The 16,495-nt window shown below is 38.3% G+C and overlaps 1 protein-coding gene and 1 long non-coding RNA gene across 3 annotated transcripts in view; one reads left to right on the forward strand and one right to left on the reverse strand.

Annotated features, from left to right (window-relative positions):
* Nucleotides 1-16,495, reverse strand: part of PREX2 (phosphatidylinositol-3,4,5-trisphosphate dependent Rac exchange factor 2) — a 285,840-nt gene that overhangs the window by 78,977 nt on the left and 190,368 nt on the right. For both annotated transcript variants that reach the window (XM_021089269.2, XM_013996689.3), the window contains 2 exons: nucleotides 14,582-14,799; nucleotides 10,013-10,115 (listed from right to left, as the gene is read on the reverse strand). In XM_021089269.2, the coding sequence (XP_020944928.1) occupies nucleotides 10,013-10,115; nucleotides 14,582-14,799 (321 nt within the window). The remainder of the gene's footprint in view (nucleotides 1-10,012; nucleotides 10,116-14,581; nucleotides 14,800-16,495) is intronic.
* Nucleotides 3,699-10,454, forward strand: LOC146403853 (uncharacterized). Its single transcript, XR_014843707.1, has 3 exons — nucleotides 3,699-3,976; nucleotides 4,431-8,851; nucleotides 9,154-10,454. It is a non-coding gene; the product is annotated as an uncharacterized LOC146403853 (long non-coding RNA).

The raw sequence follows: 16,495 nt of genomic DNA on the forward strand, positions 1-16,495 counted from the left end.
TCATACATCCTCTTCATTTTATGATACTTTTCCAAGACAATAACTTTCGTTTCATGAAAAAAGAATGTAAACTCTTCCTAAAAGCCTAGAATAGTCATGTTTACCAGTTAAAAATTAAGCTCAAAATACAGGAGACATTTAATATAGGTTCTTGACTCAATATTTATTATTTTTAACCGGCTTCTTTAAATAAAACTTCATGTATTCACAGAGACAAGGTAGCAGAGTAGAAGGACTCATGCTCACCTCCTCTCATGAAAATACCAAAATTACAACTAACTGCTAAACAATCATCAACAAAATAGACCAAAAGCTACCTAAAAAGATATCCTACACCCAAAGACAAAGAAGCCACATCAAGATGGTAGGAGGGGTGCTTTTTCTATATAAACAGTCACATGCCTGCTAGGTTAGTGACCTACAGCCAGAAAAATAACTATTATCTCAAAGACTCTCCCACAAGAATGAGAGTTCCAAATCCCACATTAAGTTCTCCAGCCTTGGGGTGGGGGGGAGGGTAGTCCAACATTGGGAGGAGGAGGTCCTGGAGCATTTGGCACTGAAAGCCAGTGGGGGTGTATGCACAGGAGCTTGACAGGACTTGGGGAATCAGAGACTCCTTTTGGAGGGTGCACACAGGCCTTCATGTGCACTGGGTCCCAGGGAAAAGCAGGTGCTCTATAAGAATCTGGGTCAGACCTAACCGTAGGTCTTGGAGGTCTTGGAGGGTCTCCTGGGAAAGCAGGGGGCAGCTGGGGATCCCTGCTGGGACAGGACATTGGAGGCAGAGGTCCCAGGGAATAATCACTGGTGTGAGCTCTCTTAGAAGCTGACATTTTGGAAAAATCTGGCCCTGCCCATCAGGGCTGAGTAGCCCCAGGCCAAACAAAAAATAGGGTGGGAACACAGCCCTGCCCATCAGCAAACAGACTGCCTAAAGTCCTCCCAGTCACCCCTAATTATACCCAGAGACAAAGCCTCACCCATCAGAGGGACAAGACTCAGCTCTACAACTAGTGAGCAGGCTCCAGTCCCTCCAATCAGGAGGGCTGCCACAAGCCTCTATATCAACTTCACCTACAAGGGGGGCAGACACCAGCAGCAAGAGAGGCTACACGCCTGTAGCCTGCCAAAAGGAGACCACACAAAAAGTTATGCAAAATGCAAAGGCAGAGAAATATGAGCCAGATGAAGGAACCAGACAAAACCCCAGAATAACAGCTAAGTGAAGTGGAGATAAGCAACCTACACAAAAAAGACTTTAGAGTAATGATAGTACAGTTGATCCAAGGTCTTGGGAAAAAACTAGAGGTAAAGAACAATAAATTATAAGAAACATTTAACAAAGAAATAGAAGATTTAAAGGTTAAACAACAGAGATGAACAACACAATAACCAAAATAAAAAATTCACTAGAAGGAACAAATAGGATAACACATGAGGCAGAAAAATGAAAAAGTGAGGGAAGAGACACTGGTGGAAATCACTGACATGGAACAGAATAAAGAAAAAGGAATTAAAAGAAATGAGGCAGTCTAAAGAACTCTGGGACAACTTTAAACACAGCAACATTTGCATTATAGGACTGCCAAAAGGAGGAGAGGAAGAAAAGGCCGGAGAAAAATATTTGTGGAGATAATAGCTGAAAACTTTCCCTAACATAGGGAGCTCTCTTAGAAGCTGACATTTTGGAACATAGGGAAAGTTTTCAGATATTATCAAGAAAATAATAGCTGAAATCAAATCCAAGAAACACAATACCACTTAGAAGAAACCCAGGGAGAAACATTCCACGACACCTGTTAATCAAACTGACAAAAATTGAAGACAAAGAGAAAATATTGAAAGCAGCTAGGGAAAAGCAAAGTACAAGGGAACCCTGATAAGGTTATCAGCTGATTTTTTTTAGCAAAAACTCTACAGACCAGAAGAGAGTGTCACAATATACTTAAAGAGATGAAAGGAAAAACCTACAATCAAGCATGCTGTGTTCAGCAAGGCTCTCATTTAGATTGGAAGGAGAAAAAAAAAGCTTTATAAATGAGCAAAAGCCCAGAGAATTCAGTACCACCAAACCATCTTTACAACAAAATCTAAAGAAACGTCTCTAGGTAGAAAGAAAAGGCCACAACTAGAAACAAGACAATTACAAATGAGAAAGCTCCCCCAGTAAAGGGAAACATACAGTAAAGGTAGGAAATCATTCACACAAATATGATATCAAAATCGACAGTCTTGAGAAGTGGAGGGTACAAATGCAGGATACTGGAAATGCATTTGCAATTAAGAGACCAATAACTTAAAAAATTCTTATATGTATATTTATATACACATATATGTAAAATATATCAAAACCTCATGGTAACTGTAAGCCAAAAATGTACAATAGATACACCCACAAATAAGGAAAAGCAATCCAAATACAACATTAAACCACAAAAGAACAAAAGAAGATGGGAATAAAAAAAAGACCATCAAAAACAACTCCAAAACAATTAACAAAATGTCAGTAAGAATATACATATAAATAATTACCATAAATGTAAATGGAGTGAATGCTCCAACCACAAGATATAAACTGGCTGAATGGATACAAAAACAAGACCCATATGTATGCTGTATAAAGATGTGGGGCATGTATACAATGGAATATTACTCAGTCATAATAAAAAAAATGAAATAATGCCATTTGCAGCAACACAGATGGACCTAGAGATTATCACACTAAGTGAAGTTAGCCAGACAGTGAAAAATAAACATCATATGATATCACCTACATGAAGAATATAAAAAAAGGATACAAATAAACTTATTGCAGAACAGAAACAGACTCACAGGCTTTGAAAACAAATTTATGGTTACCAAGGGGACAGGTTACCAAGGGTGGCAGGGGTTGGGGAGGAACAGACAGGGAGTTTGGGATTGGCAGATGCACACTGTGGTACATGGAATGATTGGTCAATGGGGACCTTCTGTATAGCTCAGGAAACTGCCCAATGTTCTGTGATAATCTATATGGGAAAAGAATTTGAAAAAGAATGGATGTGTATACATGTAAAGGGGCAAACAAAACAAAAATACTGCATATAAAAGCAGAGCTCAAGATTAAATACTGTTACTGATCACAGATTCTAGATTTTTTATTAAATGTATCTAATTCTGCATATCAATAGAAAAGGCATTGTATTAACATCTGTGAATCCCTTTTATGCTACATAATTATGCTTATTTTATTTTTATTTCTATTTTCTTTAAGGGAGCCTTGAAGAATTTTGCTTTAGCAAAAAGAGAATAAATAAATTTTGCAGTTGAAGTGTTGGAAATTAACTGCATTTTAATGATTGGGAAAATCTTTTTTTTCTGGTTCTAAAATAAAGAAATGATGTATGAACACTAAAGACAATACAGATTTAGGAGTTCCTGTCATGGTGCAGTGGAAACGAATCCGACTAGGAACCATGAGGTTGCAGGTTCAATCCCTGGCCTTGCTCAGTGGGTTAGGGATCTGGCATTGCTGTGGCTGTGGTGTAGGCCGGCAGCTGTAGTTCTGATTCGACCCCTAGCCTGGGAACCTCCATATGCCAAGGGTGTGGCCCTAAAAAGACAAAAAGACCAAAAAAAAAGAAAAGAAAATACAGATTTAAATATACTAAATACTCATTTCTTCTAGTTCCCCTTTTCATACAATGTCTTTCATATTTATTTTAATTTTTGTTAAATTCCATATCTTTACCCTTTGGCATGAATAGAGTTAATCTCTCTCTGTATTTCCAAGTGGATACTGTTATTAAAAGGAAAATAATGCAGCAGTTGGAGTTCCATATTATTGGGCCAGCAAAGAAGAAATAAAGATACTCTCCTAGGAAATAAGACACTACAAGTGAAAATTATCAAGTATATTCAATTTGTTTTTTTTTAATTTATTTTTATTTTTTATTTTTTTGTCCTTTTAGGACCGCACTTGTGGCATATGGAGGTTACCAGGCTAGGGGTCTAATCGGAGCTACAGCTGCCAGCCTATACCACAGCCACAGCAATGCCAGATCCAAGCTACATCTGAGACCTACACCACAGCTCACGGCAATGCTGGATCTATAACCCTCTGAGCAAGGCCAGGTAACAAACCCACATTCTCATGGATACTAGTCAGGTTCATTAACCACTGAGCCACAATGGGAACTCCTGAGTATACTCAACTTAAAATGCAATTAAAACTAAGAGTACTATGTGAAAGAATAAAGACTGTTCCCCTGGAGTTCCCGTTGTGGCGCAGTGGTTAAAGAATCCGACTAGGAACCATGAGGTTGCGGGTTCGGTCCCTGCCCTTGCTCAGTGGGTTAATGATCTGGCGTTGCTGTGGCTGTGGTGTAGGCTGGCAGCTACAGCTCCGATTGGACCCCTAGCCTGGGAACCTCCATATGCCGCGGGAGCAGCCCAAGAAATGGCAAAAAGACAAAAACAAACAAACAAACAAAAAGACTGTTTCCCTCAAAGTATTTGTTTCAGCTGTAAAAGAGAATAATAATGCAGTTTTGAAAATAACTGCCTTTTATTTGTGGAGATTTATCCACTACATAAAACAAAACCTTCACTGCTCAGGTTCGCTCCCCGGCCCAGGAACTTCCAAATGCTGTGGGCGTGGTTAAAACAAACAAACAAACAAAAAAAGATTAAAAAAAAAAGAAAACCATACACAACAGAACTTGATAAGCAGGATAATTTAAAGGTTAAAACTTGCCCAAGCATGAAGAAAAAGTCTCTGATTCCAACCCACAAAGGGATTCATTCTAGAGACGAGTTCTAAAGCAGCTTCCCATCCTTGTAAATATATCCCCTTCCATCACTGAATGGATCAGAGCATTTTGAGAAAAAATCTTTGACTAAGAAGCTGTTAGTTCCCTTTGGCCGAATTGCTCTTCCTTGAGCCTCTGCAGGGTTGGATCTTTTTTTGTCCTTAGATGTCAGCGTAAAAGCTACTTCTGTGGAGAGCCCTTCTCTGGTGACACGTAAAGGGCCAGCTCACCTTTATTCTTTACACATTATCTGTTTTCTGCATAGAATTTATCATGGCTCTATTTATCTTTCTGGTTGATTCCTTATTTGTGGTCTCCCAAGTAGGCTGTTAGCTCCATGAAGACAGAGAAATGTCTGTCTGTCTTACCATGGTGATTGGTTCCAGGCACAATGCCTGGACCAACCAGACAGAAAAAGCGGAGGCTCAAAAATATTCATTCCCCTAATAATGACGATCAAATTACCTGTATTCATCACTAAAAAGAGGAAGTTCTGCTGTCATTCTGTTATTCTCCAAAAATATAAAGATTTTCCACAAAATAAGTGTAATTATATACAAAGCAAAGCATTGAGCTCATTCATTCTTCCTTCATAATTACGTAATATGACATGGGAGGTATCCCGTACTTTCCCTATACTGAAGTGGGTCACATTGCCCACTTATTCCTTCTTATCTCTCACTAGTTGCTAAGCTCCATGCCAAGAGGGACATTGTTTTACTTAAAATTATATCCCTAGAACTTGTGGAGTGCAGATCACATATACTTAATTATTTGTTCAAAGAAAATGAAATGTCTTCACCCAGATATTTGAGTTCTATTTGCTTGGCAAGCCATATTTCTTCACAATCTCATTATTCCTTAATGCAAAAATAAAACTAGGGGTAATGCTAAATGCAGATTTTTAAAAAGAATACAAAATAACAAAGCAAAGAGGACAGATTCAAATATTTACTGGATACCATCATGAGGCTTATATACTGCTAGAGACTTGTAAATGCATTCTCTAAGTCTCACAACCCCATGAGGCAGGGAAAGCTAATGTTCTCATGTTTGCAGATGAGAATGGAGCCAGAATTTGAACCCAGGTTTCTTGATGTCAAGATCCAGTGTTCACTTTATTCTTCATGGCTCCTCTTCTCTGTACCCAGTCCTTCCCTCAAAGACACACAGCCAACTAGTCTTCATTACAGGGATGCATATTAATTAATCAATCTGACTCCTCTGTCTCTAGGCCTTTAGAAAGATCAAATCACATGCAAATAATAATAAAGCTCTAGTTTTCTTACACCACTTCAATAAGATGTGATGACTCTTGGGTATAAATAATTCTCTTCTTTCCTGAAGCAACCGAAAGTGATAACTATATTCTCGCCAAAACATTTTCAATTTGCTTGGACTACCTAGCAAGGTAGCCTTGGAACTGACCTTTTGCTAGGGAACTAATTTCAGAAGTTGAGGTTATGCTTTGGGGAAATAAATAAGTATGGCATAGTTTTTGTGTTTCTCATAGCTACATTTATACTAATGTAGTAATACTAATACTACTTATGTGGTCTTAATTATCTTTAGTATTTAATATATTCTTAATATTCCAAAGCTAAATATCTCATAATGGCTATGCAATAAGTATTTTACCAAGCTTAAAATATTGGTTCATCTCCAGTTTACTCAACAGACCATTCACCACTAAATTCATATCTAAACCATGGAAAACAGTACTCCTGTGAGCTTATGGTTCCTCCAGCAAAATTTAAAAGAGAAAACATTAGGTTATGTTGTAAAAATAGAGTTTCTCTGCCTTCAACAAAATTATGCTTGTATTATTCAAGTAAATGAAAATCTATTCTATTTTATACCTGCCCACAGAAGACCATACAATTTGTTCAGATAATATTATTCTTATCAAATAATCCCCTTTACCAGACAAATTCTCCCTGGAATACAGCCTACATCCCTAACATTGTAATTCATGTTCTTGTTCTCTCTCATTTATCAGTGGAGATGAAATGTCAATAAAATTCTATTCTCTCTACACTCATAATTTAATACATACAGAATCAACCACGTTTCCCATCACCATAGCTACCCTCAAGGTCAAGCTGTCTTTCCCCTGGGTCACTTCAGGGCCTTCCTGAACGGTCTCTCGGTTTCTGCCCTTCCCTCAAGTAATATCTTCTTAACACAGCAGCAGAGCCACCTTTTACGTGTCATTCCCCTGCTCAATGGCTTAATCAGAAAGGCAAAGCTTTTCCAAAGGTCTGGCCTTCTGCTCCTTTCCCTTCCTCTCTCCCCTCCAGCCACACAGGCTTCCCTGCTACCCTGAGAGTGTGCTACACACGCTGCCACCTTGGACTCTCAGTTCTTGCTGTTCCAGTGAGTCTGGAACACTCTTCTCTCAAATACAGATTCACAGATTCAACCGACCATGGGTCAAAAATATTAGGAAAAAAAAATTCCAGAAGTTCCAAGAAGCAAAACTTGAATTTGCTGCAGACCAGCAACTATTTACATAGCATTGACATTAGTATTATAAGCAATGTAGGGATCATTTAAAGCACAAAGGAAGATATGTGTGGGCTTTATGCAAATATTACGCCATCTTATACAAGAGACATGAACATCCATGGATTTTGGTAACCAAGGGGTTCCTGGAACCAATTCCTGAGGGATGACTCTACCTGTATAACTGGTTTCTGGTCTTCGCTCTTCTCCCCAGGCAAGTTTTCCTCTCTAGTTACACATAAGCAACCTCTCCCCTGTCTCTTCATTTGCATCCTTTGTTCCTTTCTATTTCTCTTCATGCATTCGTATTAGTGTCTCAATTTATTACCAAATTAATTTGTTTATCTCAACTATTATTTATCTCTGTTCATTTCTCTATTGTATCCAACACCTAGACTAGTGCTTGGTCATAAGTGGGCAAGAAAATTTTAAGAAAATTTTAATATATGAATATCATTATTAGATCTCAGATTAATGAATGTTTACTCTGTCCCTAATTATTGTACTAGACACTGGAAACGTGAAAATAAATAAAAACGTTTTTCCCAGCCTTGAAGACACCTAGATCTTCTACCACACATGGGATCTTCACACTTCTAAAAAGATAAGAGAAAAATAAGCTTCTAAAGATTTCTTGGACTGATGGACACATTTTAGAGCTATTTGTGACCATGTTGAAATGATAGATAAATGATGATAATTTGCAGAAACTAAAAGATATAGAGATCACCTCCCTGGGTATTGCTATTTCTCTGAATGCATACTTTTAAAACAATGCTTTTGTGAGGTTTCTTGATGGCCAACTGCTAAACCAAAGGGACACTTTTCAATCTTTCAATTCAATTCATAAAGTAACTTCTTTGCAACACTAGAGACAAGCAAATTCTGTTGAAATTCTGTTGAAATTCTTCTTCATTCTTCACGCCAAGTTTGTTTTTCCTTCTACTTCTATAATCAGAAAACCTTTTTACCTGCTTCACTGTATCCACTTAAGTGACATCTGTGCATTTATTTCCTTGAAAAAATGATTGCCCTTTTGTTCCAGGCACCCTCTTGGATGCTGGAGATATAATGCGCAAGAGAGGAAAAGGTTTCACCATCTTGGAAATTGTATAGGGTGAAGAGTTTGAATCTGTATAGGTAATGTGATTATATTTGCACATATTAAAGTTTTTGACACTTGGATAAAATAATTTTTACTTTTAATTTTTAAGCTGGCAAAAATGTAGAATATGTGTCTACTCTTTTAAATTATACATTTTATCAATGATTTCTAGATCAATTATAATGTCTTTCTTAATTGGTTTGTATCTAAATTTTATATAACGTGAGTCTAACTCAGGTCGCTGTTTTTTCTTGGCCCTAAATACTTGTTTTCACTGCCTGCTAACACATTCTCCACAGGATCAACTGAGGATGAGCCGTGGAAACCCAGTTCAGGCAATTTTGCCATGTCATGGTTATATATGTGAGTAAAAGTTTTGAAAGACACAGAGATCATCTGCACAGCCAGAAATATTAGGCGGTCCTTTTATTTAAAAAGAAATCTTGGAGTTCCCGTCGTGGCGCAGTGGTTAACGAATCCGACTAGGAACCATGAGGTTGCGGGTTCGGTCCCTGCCCTTGCTCAGTGGGTTAACGATCCAGCGTTGCCGTGAGCTGTGGTGTAGGTTGCAGACGCGGCTCGGATCCTGCGTTGCTGTGGCTCTGGCGTAGGCCGGTGGCTACAGCTCCGATTCAACCCCTAGCCTGGGAACCTCCATATGCCGCGGGAGCGGCCCAAGAAATAGCAACAACAACAACAACAACAACAACAGACAAAAAAAAAAAAAAAAAAAAAAAAGAAATCTTGAAGTGAAAAAAGCAGCAGGGAGTTCCCAACTTGGCGCAGCAGAAATGAATCCAACTAGGAACTATGAGGTTGCAGGTTCAATCCCTGGCCTCGCTCAGTCGGTTAAGGATCTGGTGTTGCCATGAGCAGTGGTGTAGGTCGCAGACATGGCTCGGATCTGGCGTGGCTGTGGCTGTGGCTGTGGCCAGCGGCTATGGCTCTGATTAGACCTCTAGCCTGGGAACATCCATATGCCGTGGGTGCAGCCCTACAAAGCAAAAAAGAAAAAAAAGCAGAAAGGATCTGCTTTCTATGTCCTGTGATCCCACTTATGTGAGGTACACAGCATAGGCAAATGCAGAAACCAAAAGTGGAACAGAGGTTATCAGGGATTGCAGAAGGGGGTTGGGAAGTCACTAATTGAGTATGGAGTTTCTGCTTGGGAGGATGGATAAATTCTGGAGATGGATGATAGAAATAGCAGCACGTTTTGAATGAACATAGAACGCCATTGAATTATACACTGAAAATTGCTTAACTGCTAAGTTTTACAGTATGTATATTTTACCACAATAACAAAGAAAAAAAAGAAAGAAAAAAATCTTGACTAGCGCAAAATTTGATGGATGCCCACACTCCAGAGAAGTTCTGGAGGTCAAACTAATAGATACAAATCAAAGTTTAAAATTACCTGGAGATTTTATTCTTATGTACTTTCCATCACTTCTCTTAGGTGGTTATTACCCTAAATTTTACCCTAAATACAATATTTTATGTAAAACAACCCAAACTGCATATCAAATATATTCATATCAAAGTTATACCTATTTGTTTGATGACAAAGAAATTTTATAAGGCACACATGAAATATCTAACTACTTACTTGCAACCAGTGGTTCCTCTTCTGATGGTTTAAAGTAAAAAGAAACCTTTTCCAAATCAAATAGTGCAACCAGTGTATCTTCTAGCATGGCTTGTTCATCTGTCTAGAAAGAAAGAAAAACAATACATGATGCGACAGGATTGTTTGGGATAGAACATAAGATAACACAACATAACCACTCCAGACCAAAACTAGCTTCACTTGTGTTTTATTTATGTACAAACCAAATTATCCACACATCTAGGAATTTACTGCCTAAAATGAAACTAACAAATCCTCAAGGTTATAAGTTTCTTTTGTAGTTTGTATACCTTTCCTTTTCTCTACTGTCCACATGATTCTACAAAATTTTTCAGTCTCTTTTGTACCTAGATCCTAATTATATGGATTTTATTAGTTACAAACAAATGCATGCTATTTGCCTCTAAAGCCCTATAATCTTATAACAGCTGAAAGGAAAAAAATATTGTTTTATTAAAAAGCCCTGAACATAACTGCCATCCTATTTTACAATAAAATAATCAATGTGTTATTCAATTTGCAATGTATTAAAACTGTGATAAAATCCATTTTCATGTATGTAATGATTTGTCTTCCAAAGAGCGTGGGGATAAGAATCATTTTCACTTGCCTTTATGGGGCCTTAATCTAGAGTCTTGTGAATATGAGATTTGACTTGTTGAATCCTTCAGTTCATTCTTACAGCATATTATTTTACAGCTGAGGCAGGTAAGGCTCAGATGTGATAAGTTTAGTGCCTTGCTGAGTGATCTCTTCCTAGTACTGGATTCTGGCCCTTCATCAGAAGTTCAGTGCATTATCTAAAGCCTTTACTAATCTCCTCATGAAAGAATAATTACCCTTATCATACACTTCTTTTAAAGGTGATACTTGTTTCCTTTAAGAACGTTGATGATCCTTTCAAACAATAATTTTAACACACTTTCCCTGAATTTAAAAAAGTCTCTGTAAGCTTATAACCATATTTGGGGCGAGGTGGGAGGGGGGCACATATTAGTAGAGGGTCAAAGAAATGGTCAAGAATTCCCATTATTTGGGGGAAAAAATCACTAAGGCAGTCACAGACCCCAAAGAAGGACAGCATGGATACCTAAAGGTTGAGAGCATCATCACCTCTGCATCTTGGTTTGGTGCTTAATATAGTGTATGGTACTCAGTAAGTGCCAGGTGTTCATGAGACTGGTACTTTCTTTTTTTTTTTTTTTTTTTTTGGTCTTTTTGCCTTTTCTAGGGCTGCTCCTATGGCATATGGAAGCTCCCAAGCTAGGGGTCTAACCAGAGCTGTAGCTGCTGGTCTACGCCAGAGCCACAGCAACACGAGATCTGAGCCGAGTCTGCAACCTACACCACAGCTCTCGGCAACGCCGGATCCTTAGCCCACTGAGCAAGGCCAGGGATAGAACCTGCAACCTCATGGTTCCTAGTCAGATTTGTTAACCACTGAGCCACGACGGGAGCTCTGACACTGGTACTTTCTAAAGTCCTTTGAAAAACACTATGAAGCTGGATTTGGAAGGACAGGACTAAAAAATCTACACTTTTCTAGCTGAGAGGAATACACACTAGAAGAAATGTCCTTAACAGGCTGGCTCTGATTATAACCTGCACAAGTCACCGGCAGATGTGGCTAAAGCCATACACCAGGACCTAGGACTGTGCTCAGAGCCTAGGGCCACACAAACTGCCAGTGCCTGTAGCTCCCAGAGAGCCTTCCACAGTCCCAGGAGACTCTTAGGCTCTTGTTACAGAGGCAGAAAGACAATGGGTTTCTCTGGCTTTTTTGAAAAACTACCTTGGGTTTTTTTTTTTTTTAATCAATTCATTTAATAAATGTAATAGTTTCATGAGACTAATTTAAAACAAAAACAGCTTTCTTGAGATATAATTCATATACCATAAAATTCATCCCTTTTTTTTCTTTCTTAAGCTGCACCCACAGCGTATAGACGTTCCCGCCCAAGCTGCAGCTGCAACCTATACCACAGCTGTGGCAATACTGGACTCTTAATGCACTGGGCCACAGAGGGAACTCCTAAATTACCCATATTGCATATCGAGCTCAGGGATTGTTAGTATAGACAGACTTGTGTAACTATCACCATCATCTACTTTTAGAATATTTTCACCACCCCCAAAAGAAACTCAGTACCCATTAGCATTCAGCCCCTATATTCCTTCCTCCAATCCTTAGCCCCAGGAAACCACTGACCTATGTTCAGTCTCTAATATTTGCTTATTTTGCACATTATATAATAATAGAATCAAATAATATGTGGTCTTTGGTAACTAGTCTATTTCACTTAACATCATGTTTTCAAGGGTCATCCATATTGTAGCATGTATCACTACCTCATTCCTTTTTATCGCTGAACAATATTCTATTGCATGGACCTACCTCAACTTGTTATTCACTCATCAATCTGTTCACGGACACTTGGGTTGTTTCTCCTTTTTAGTTATTATGAACAACCTTGCTAGGAACATTTGCGTATGTGTTTTTGTGAGAATATAAGCTTTCATTTCTCTTGGAGTAGAATTACCTAGGAGTAGAATTTCTGGGTCATATGGAAATTCCATGTGTAACATTTTGAAGAACTGCCAAACTGTTTTCCAAAACGGCTGCACTATTTTACATTCTACCCCTCCCCCCCAGCAGTGTATGAGGGTTACAATTTCTCCATATCCTCGCCAACACTTTTGCCTCTCTCTCTTTTGGGTTATAGCCATCCACAGCACTGTGACAGAGTAGCTCACTGCAGTTCTGAGTTGCATATCCCCAGTGGTTCATGCTGTTGATCACCTTTTCGTGTGCTCTTTGGCCATTTTATTTTATTTTATTTTATTTATTTATTTTTGTCCTTTTTGTCTTTCCTAGGGCCGCACACGTAGCATATAGAGGTTCCCAGGCTAGGAGTCTAAACGGAGCTGTAGCCACCAGCCTACACCAGAGCCAGAGCAACTCGGGATCTGAGCTGTGTCTGCAACCTACACCACAGCTCATGGCAACACCAGATCCTTAACCCATTGGGCAAGGCCAGGGATTGAACCGTAACCTCATGGTTCCTAGTCAGATTTGTTAATCACTGAGCCACGACGGAAACTCCTCTTTGGCCATTTTATATCTTCTTTGGAGAAAAAAGCCTTTGCCTTTTTTCCAAGCCTTTTAACCAATTTGCCTTTCTATTCTTTAGTTTTTCGTTGTTTTGTTTTTTTTTGGGGGGGTTTTGTTATGTTTTGTCTTTTTAGGGCCACACCTATGGCAGATGGAAATTCCCAGGTTAAGGGTTGAATTGGAGCTACAGACACTGGCCACAGCCACAGCAACACCAGATCCGAGCCACATCTGAGACCTACACCACAGCTCACAGCAATGCCAGATCCTTAACCCACTGAGCGAGGCCAGGGATCAAACCCACATCCTCATGGATATTAGTCGGGTTTGCTACTACTGAGCCATGATGTGAACTCATATATTTTGTTTTTAAATGCTTTTTCAAGCATCTTATTTCAAAGTTTTCATTAACTCAATCTTTCTTACATGGTTATATTAGCAACTTAATAAGAAATTGATTACCCACATGGGGTATACAGTCTTTTCAAAAGAATCTAATTGTTGCTCTGGATTTCACTGAGGTGAATGGATTTCCTTACCTTATCAATACAGAACTTTTTATGATTATGAAGTACAGCAATCACCACTCCCTGCCTTCAATATCATTGAAAAAAAATATCATTTTGATGTATAAACTCATATACGTTCATTTAAAAAGTCAACCATGATACTTGGTCGCTCCATTTCCTATGTATGTTTAACAGATAAAACAGCATCTCATGTTTCAAATCAGTTATATTTAACATGTGCCTTAAGTTTATATAAAGTGAATATATTTGCCTTTGTACATCATGACAACGATCAGAACCACAGAAAGTGTATGTGAAAAAACTCTACGTTCATCACAGTTTTATCAACTATTTCAAGATGCTTTCTTCCTCACCACTGTGGACAACTGATGCATAGACGTGGAATACTTTACAGTAATTAAGGCAATGTTCTTAGAATCAACAGGACAAACATGCATACAAAGAAAGGAAATAAAATCACTTAACACATGCAAATTTTAAACAGATTGTCAGACAGTATGGCATGCAAATCCTTGGAGCTCTTCCCACAGCATGTTCCAGAACATCAACCTCAGGGGGAGTTCGGGGCTCCTGGCAGCCTCCTCCTTCTGGACTGGAAACAGCGACCCACAGCAGACAGACCCTCTTTTCTCTGCTGACCTTTCTCAGCCTGTGCTGAGGGATGTGGGAATTAGTAACAGATGGATGCTTTCACAGCTTCTAGCAGCCACTGAGAATAAATAAAAATCAGGAAAGAAGAAATACCTTCCACAAACTTATTAAAACTATATTTGCCCATGGAAAAGTATACTTTTAAAGAAGCTGGATGACTGTGGATACAATAATGAATAATCACTTCTTACTGGAAATGGATGCCAATGCCTGTTACTGTTGGCACGGCCAGTGGGAGGCGCTGTGGTTCCTTACCAAGTTCGGTGACAGAAGTGACTGAAAATGGAAAAGAACTCCTGCATTCGCTATCTGGTCCAGCCACCTTCTGCTGGCTTCCCAAGTTTCCATCTCATTTTCCTTGCTGTTGTCAAACATCTGGTTTAAGGCCGCCATGAGCTGCTCGGAGAAGGCACAGACTGTGGCCACGAGACTCTGGCAGAAGACCATGTCTCTTCGGAGCTGCGTCTCACTGTCTGTGATCCAGGAGAACATATAGACAGTTTGGAAAAATGTCATAGCTGGATAAAATCAGCTCATTAAGTGTTTGCACTCGCTGTTACTTCACCCTTTCCCTAAACTCACACCATAGGAAAATGTGAATTTCAGCTCTATGAGTGGGCACAAGTGTTTAAGCAAAACATGCTTTTTAGAAAACAGTGAACATCACAAAATGTTAGAAATATGAAAATAATTTTTCTTATTTGATATTGTGAGTTTATTTTGTAGTCATTAAATTGTTTTATAAAACCTAAGGGAGTAAAATAAGGCTTTATTTTATGTACATTTTTTCATGATGGAACATAATATGCATTGTGGCATAATAGCTAAAGGAAACAAAATTCAATTTTTCAGTTTTGCTGGCAAATAAAACACATATTACTGACACTAAATTTCAAGAAATTACTTACTAAACTATTCAAACATTAACGTGAAACACACATGAGAAGAGGTTCGAGGTCTAGCTGCTTGTAACAATAAGCAAATTTGCATCTCTTGAATTCATCTATTCAATTTCATGAGCCATAAATAGGTCCAGTTCATAAATTCCTATATTTCTTTGAAATAAGTAATATACTTACAGCTTTAGCATAAATTGAATTTTCCTATTATTCTCATCCATCACTTAACTGGACTTTCGATTGACCCCCTTTGAAGGTATGTTTACCCTTTGAACCGCCAGTCCTGGGCCACATGTTTTTCAAATGGAAAGCAGCTGTGCCACTGAGAACTCAATCCCCAAGAGTTCACTTTTCTGGGGCATCTGATGTATACAAACTACACAGACAATATAAACGCTAAGCCATGCATTCTGTACATTGAAAAATCGCTTATACTGGAAGAACAACACAGGTCAAAATCATCATATTCCCCAAAGTGTACTAATACTTTAAGGACTCAGAATCTTCTGCAATGAAGAAGCATTGTCAATAATTAGTGTACAACATAGATATACATACTGCTTTTACTCAATGATGAGTTCCTGCTTTTTGATTAAAAAAAACCATAATTTTTAACTTTACAAAGAACACTGAACATCTGTTTTTAGTGACCACCAAAGCGTGTAATCGCTGCTTGTTACTCAGTTTCCCTCAGTTAGCTCAGTTAGTAAAAGCTACTCTTGAAAATTTTATTAGAAAAAAAGGATTAAATATTTAACATATTTAATTGTATAATGAAAATATCAATTGATTAAATTGAACTATATGAATCTGCTGTTTTAGCAGGTCAAAAGAGTTGAAGATAGCAAAACCATGGGGTTCAACTTATTAATTTAACTAACAACATGTGTTAGACATTTCCCTCAGGTAGTTATATACCACGGACCCCATTCTAATAGATGGAAAAGAGTGTTTTACAGACAACTATAAAATGGCTAAACCAAGAAAGAACTTTGTGCAATTCTCAACTAAGAGAAAACACCTATTCTGTTGTGCATAATTTCTAACAGTGTCGACATTCAACAAATATTTACTGAATGAAAATCATGAAATAGTAGAGCAACTAACAAATGAATTAAGGGAAATGAAAATGTATGAGCTCATTCTCTGGCTGCTTGAAATGACTGGATTTAGTATGACTTGATTTAAAAGTTTGACTTATTCAGATAGCTGATCATCAGAGTTCCCATCATGGCTCAGTGGAAACGAAACTGACTAATATCCATGAGGA

Source organism: Sus scrofa, chromosome 4 (genome assembly GCF_054392235.1).
Source record: "Sus scrofa isolate SSC_HxYL_T2T_F1_AM1 chromosome 4, Sscrofa_HxYL_maternal_Yorkshire_Landrace_v2.0, whole genome shotgun sequence".
Classification (NCBI taxonomy): domain Eukaryota; kingdom Metazoa; phylum Chordata; class Mammalia; order Artiodactyla; family Suidae; genus Sus; species Sus scrofa.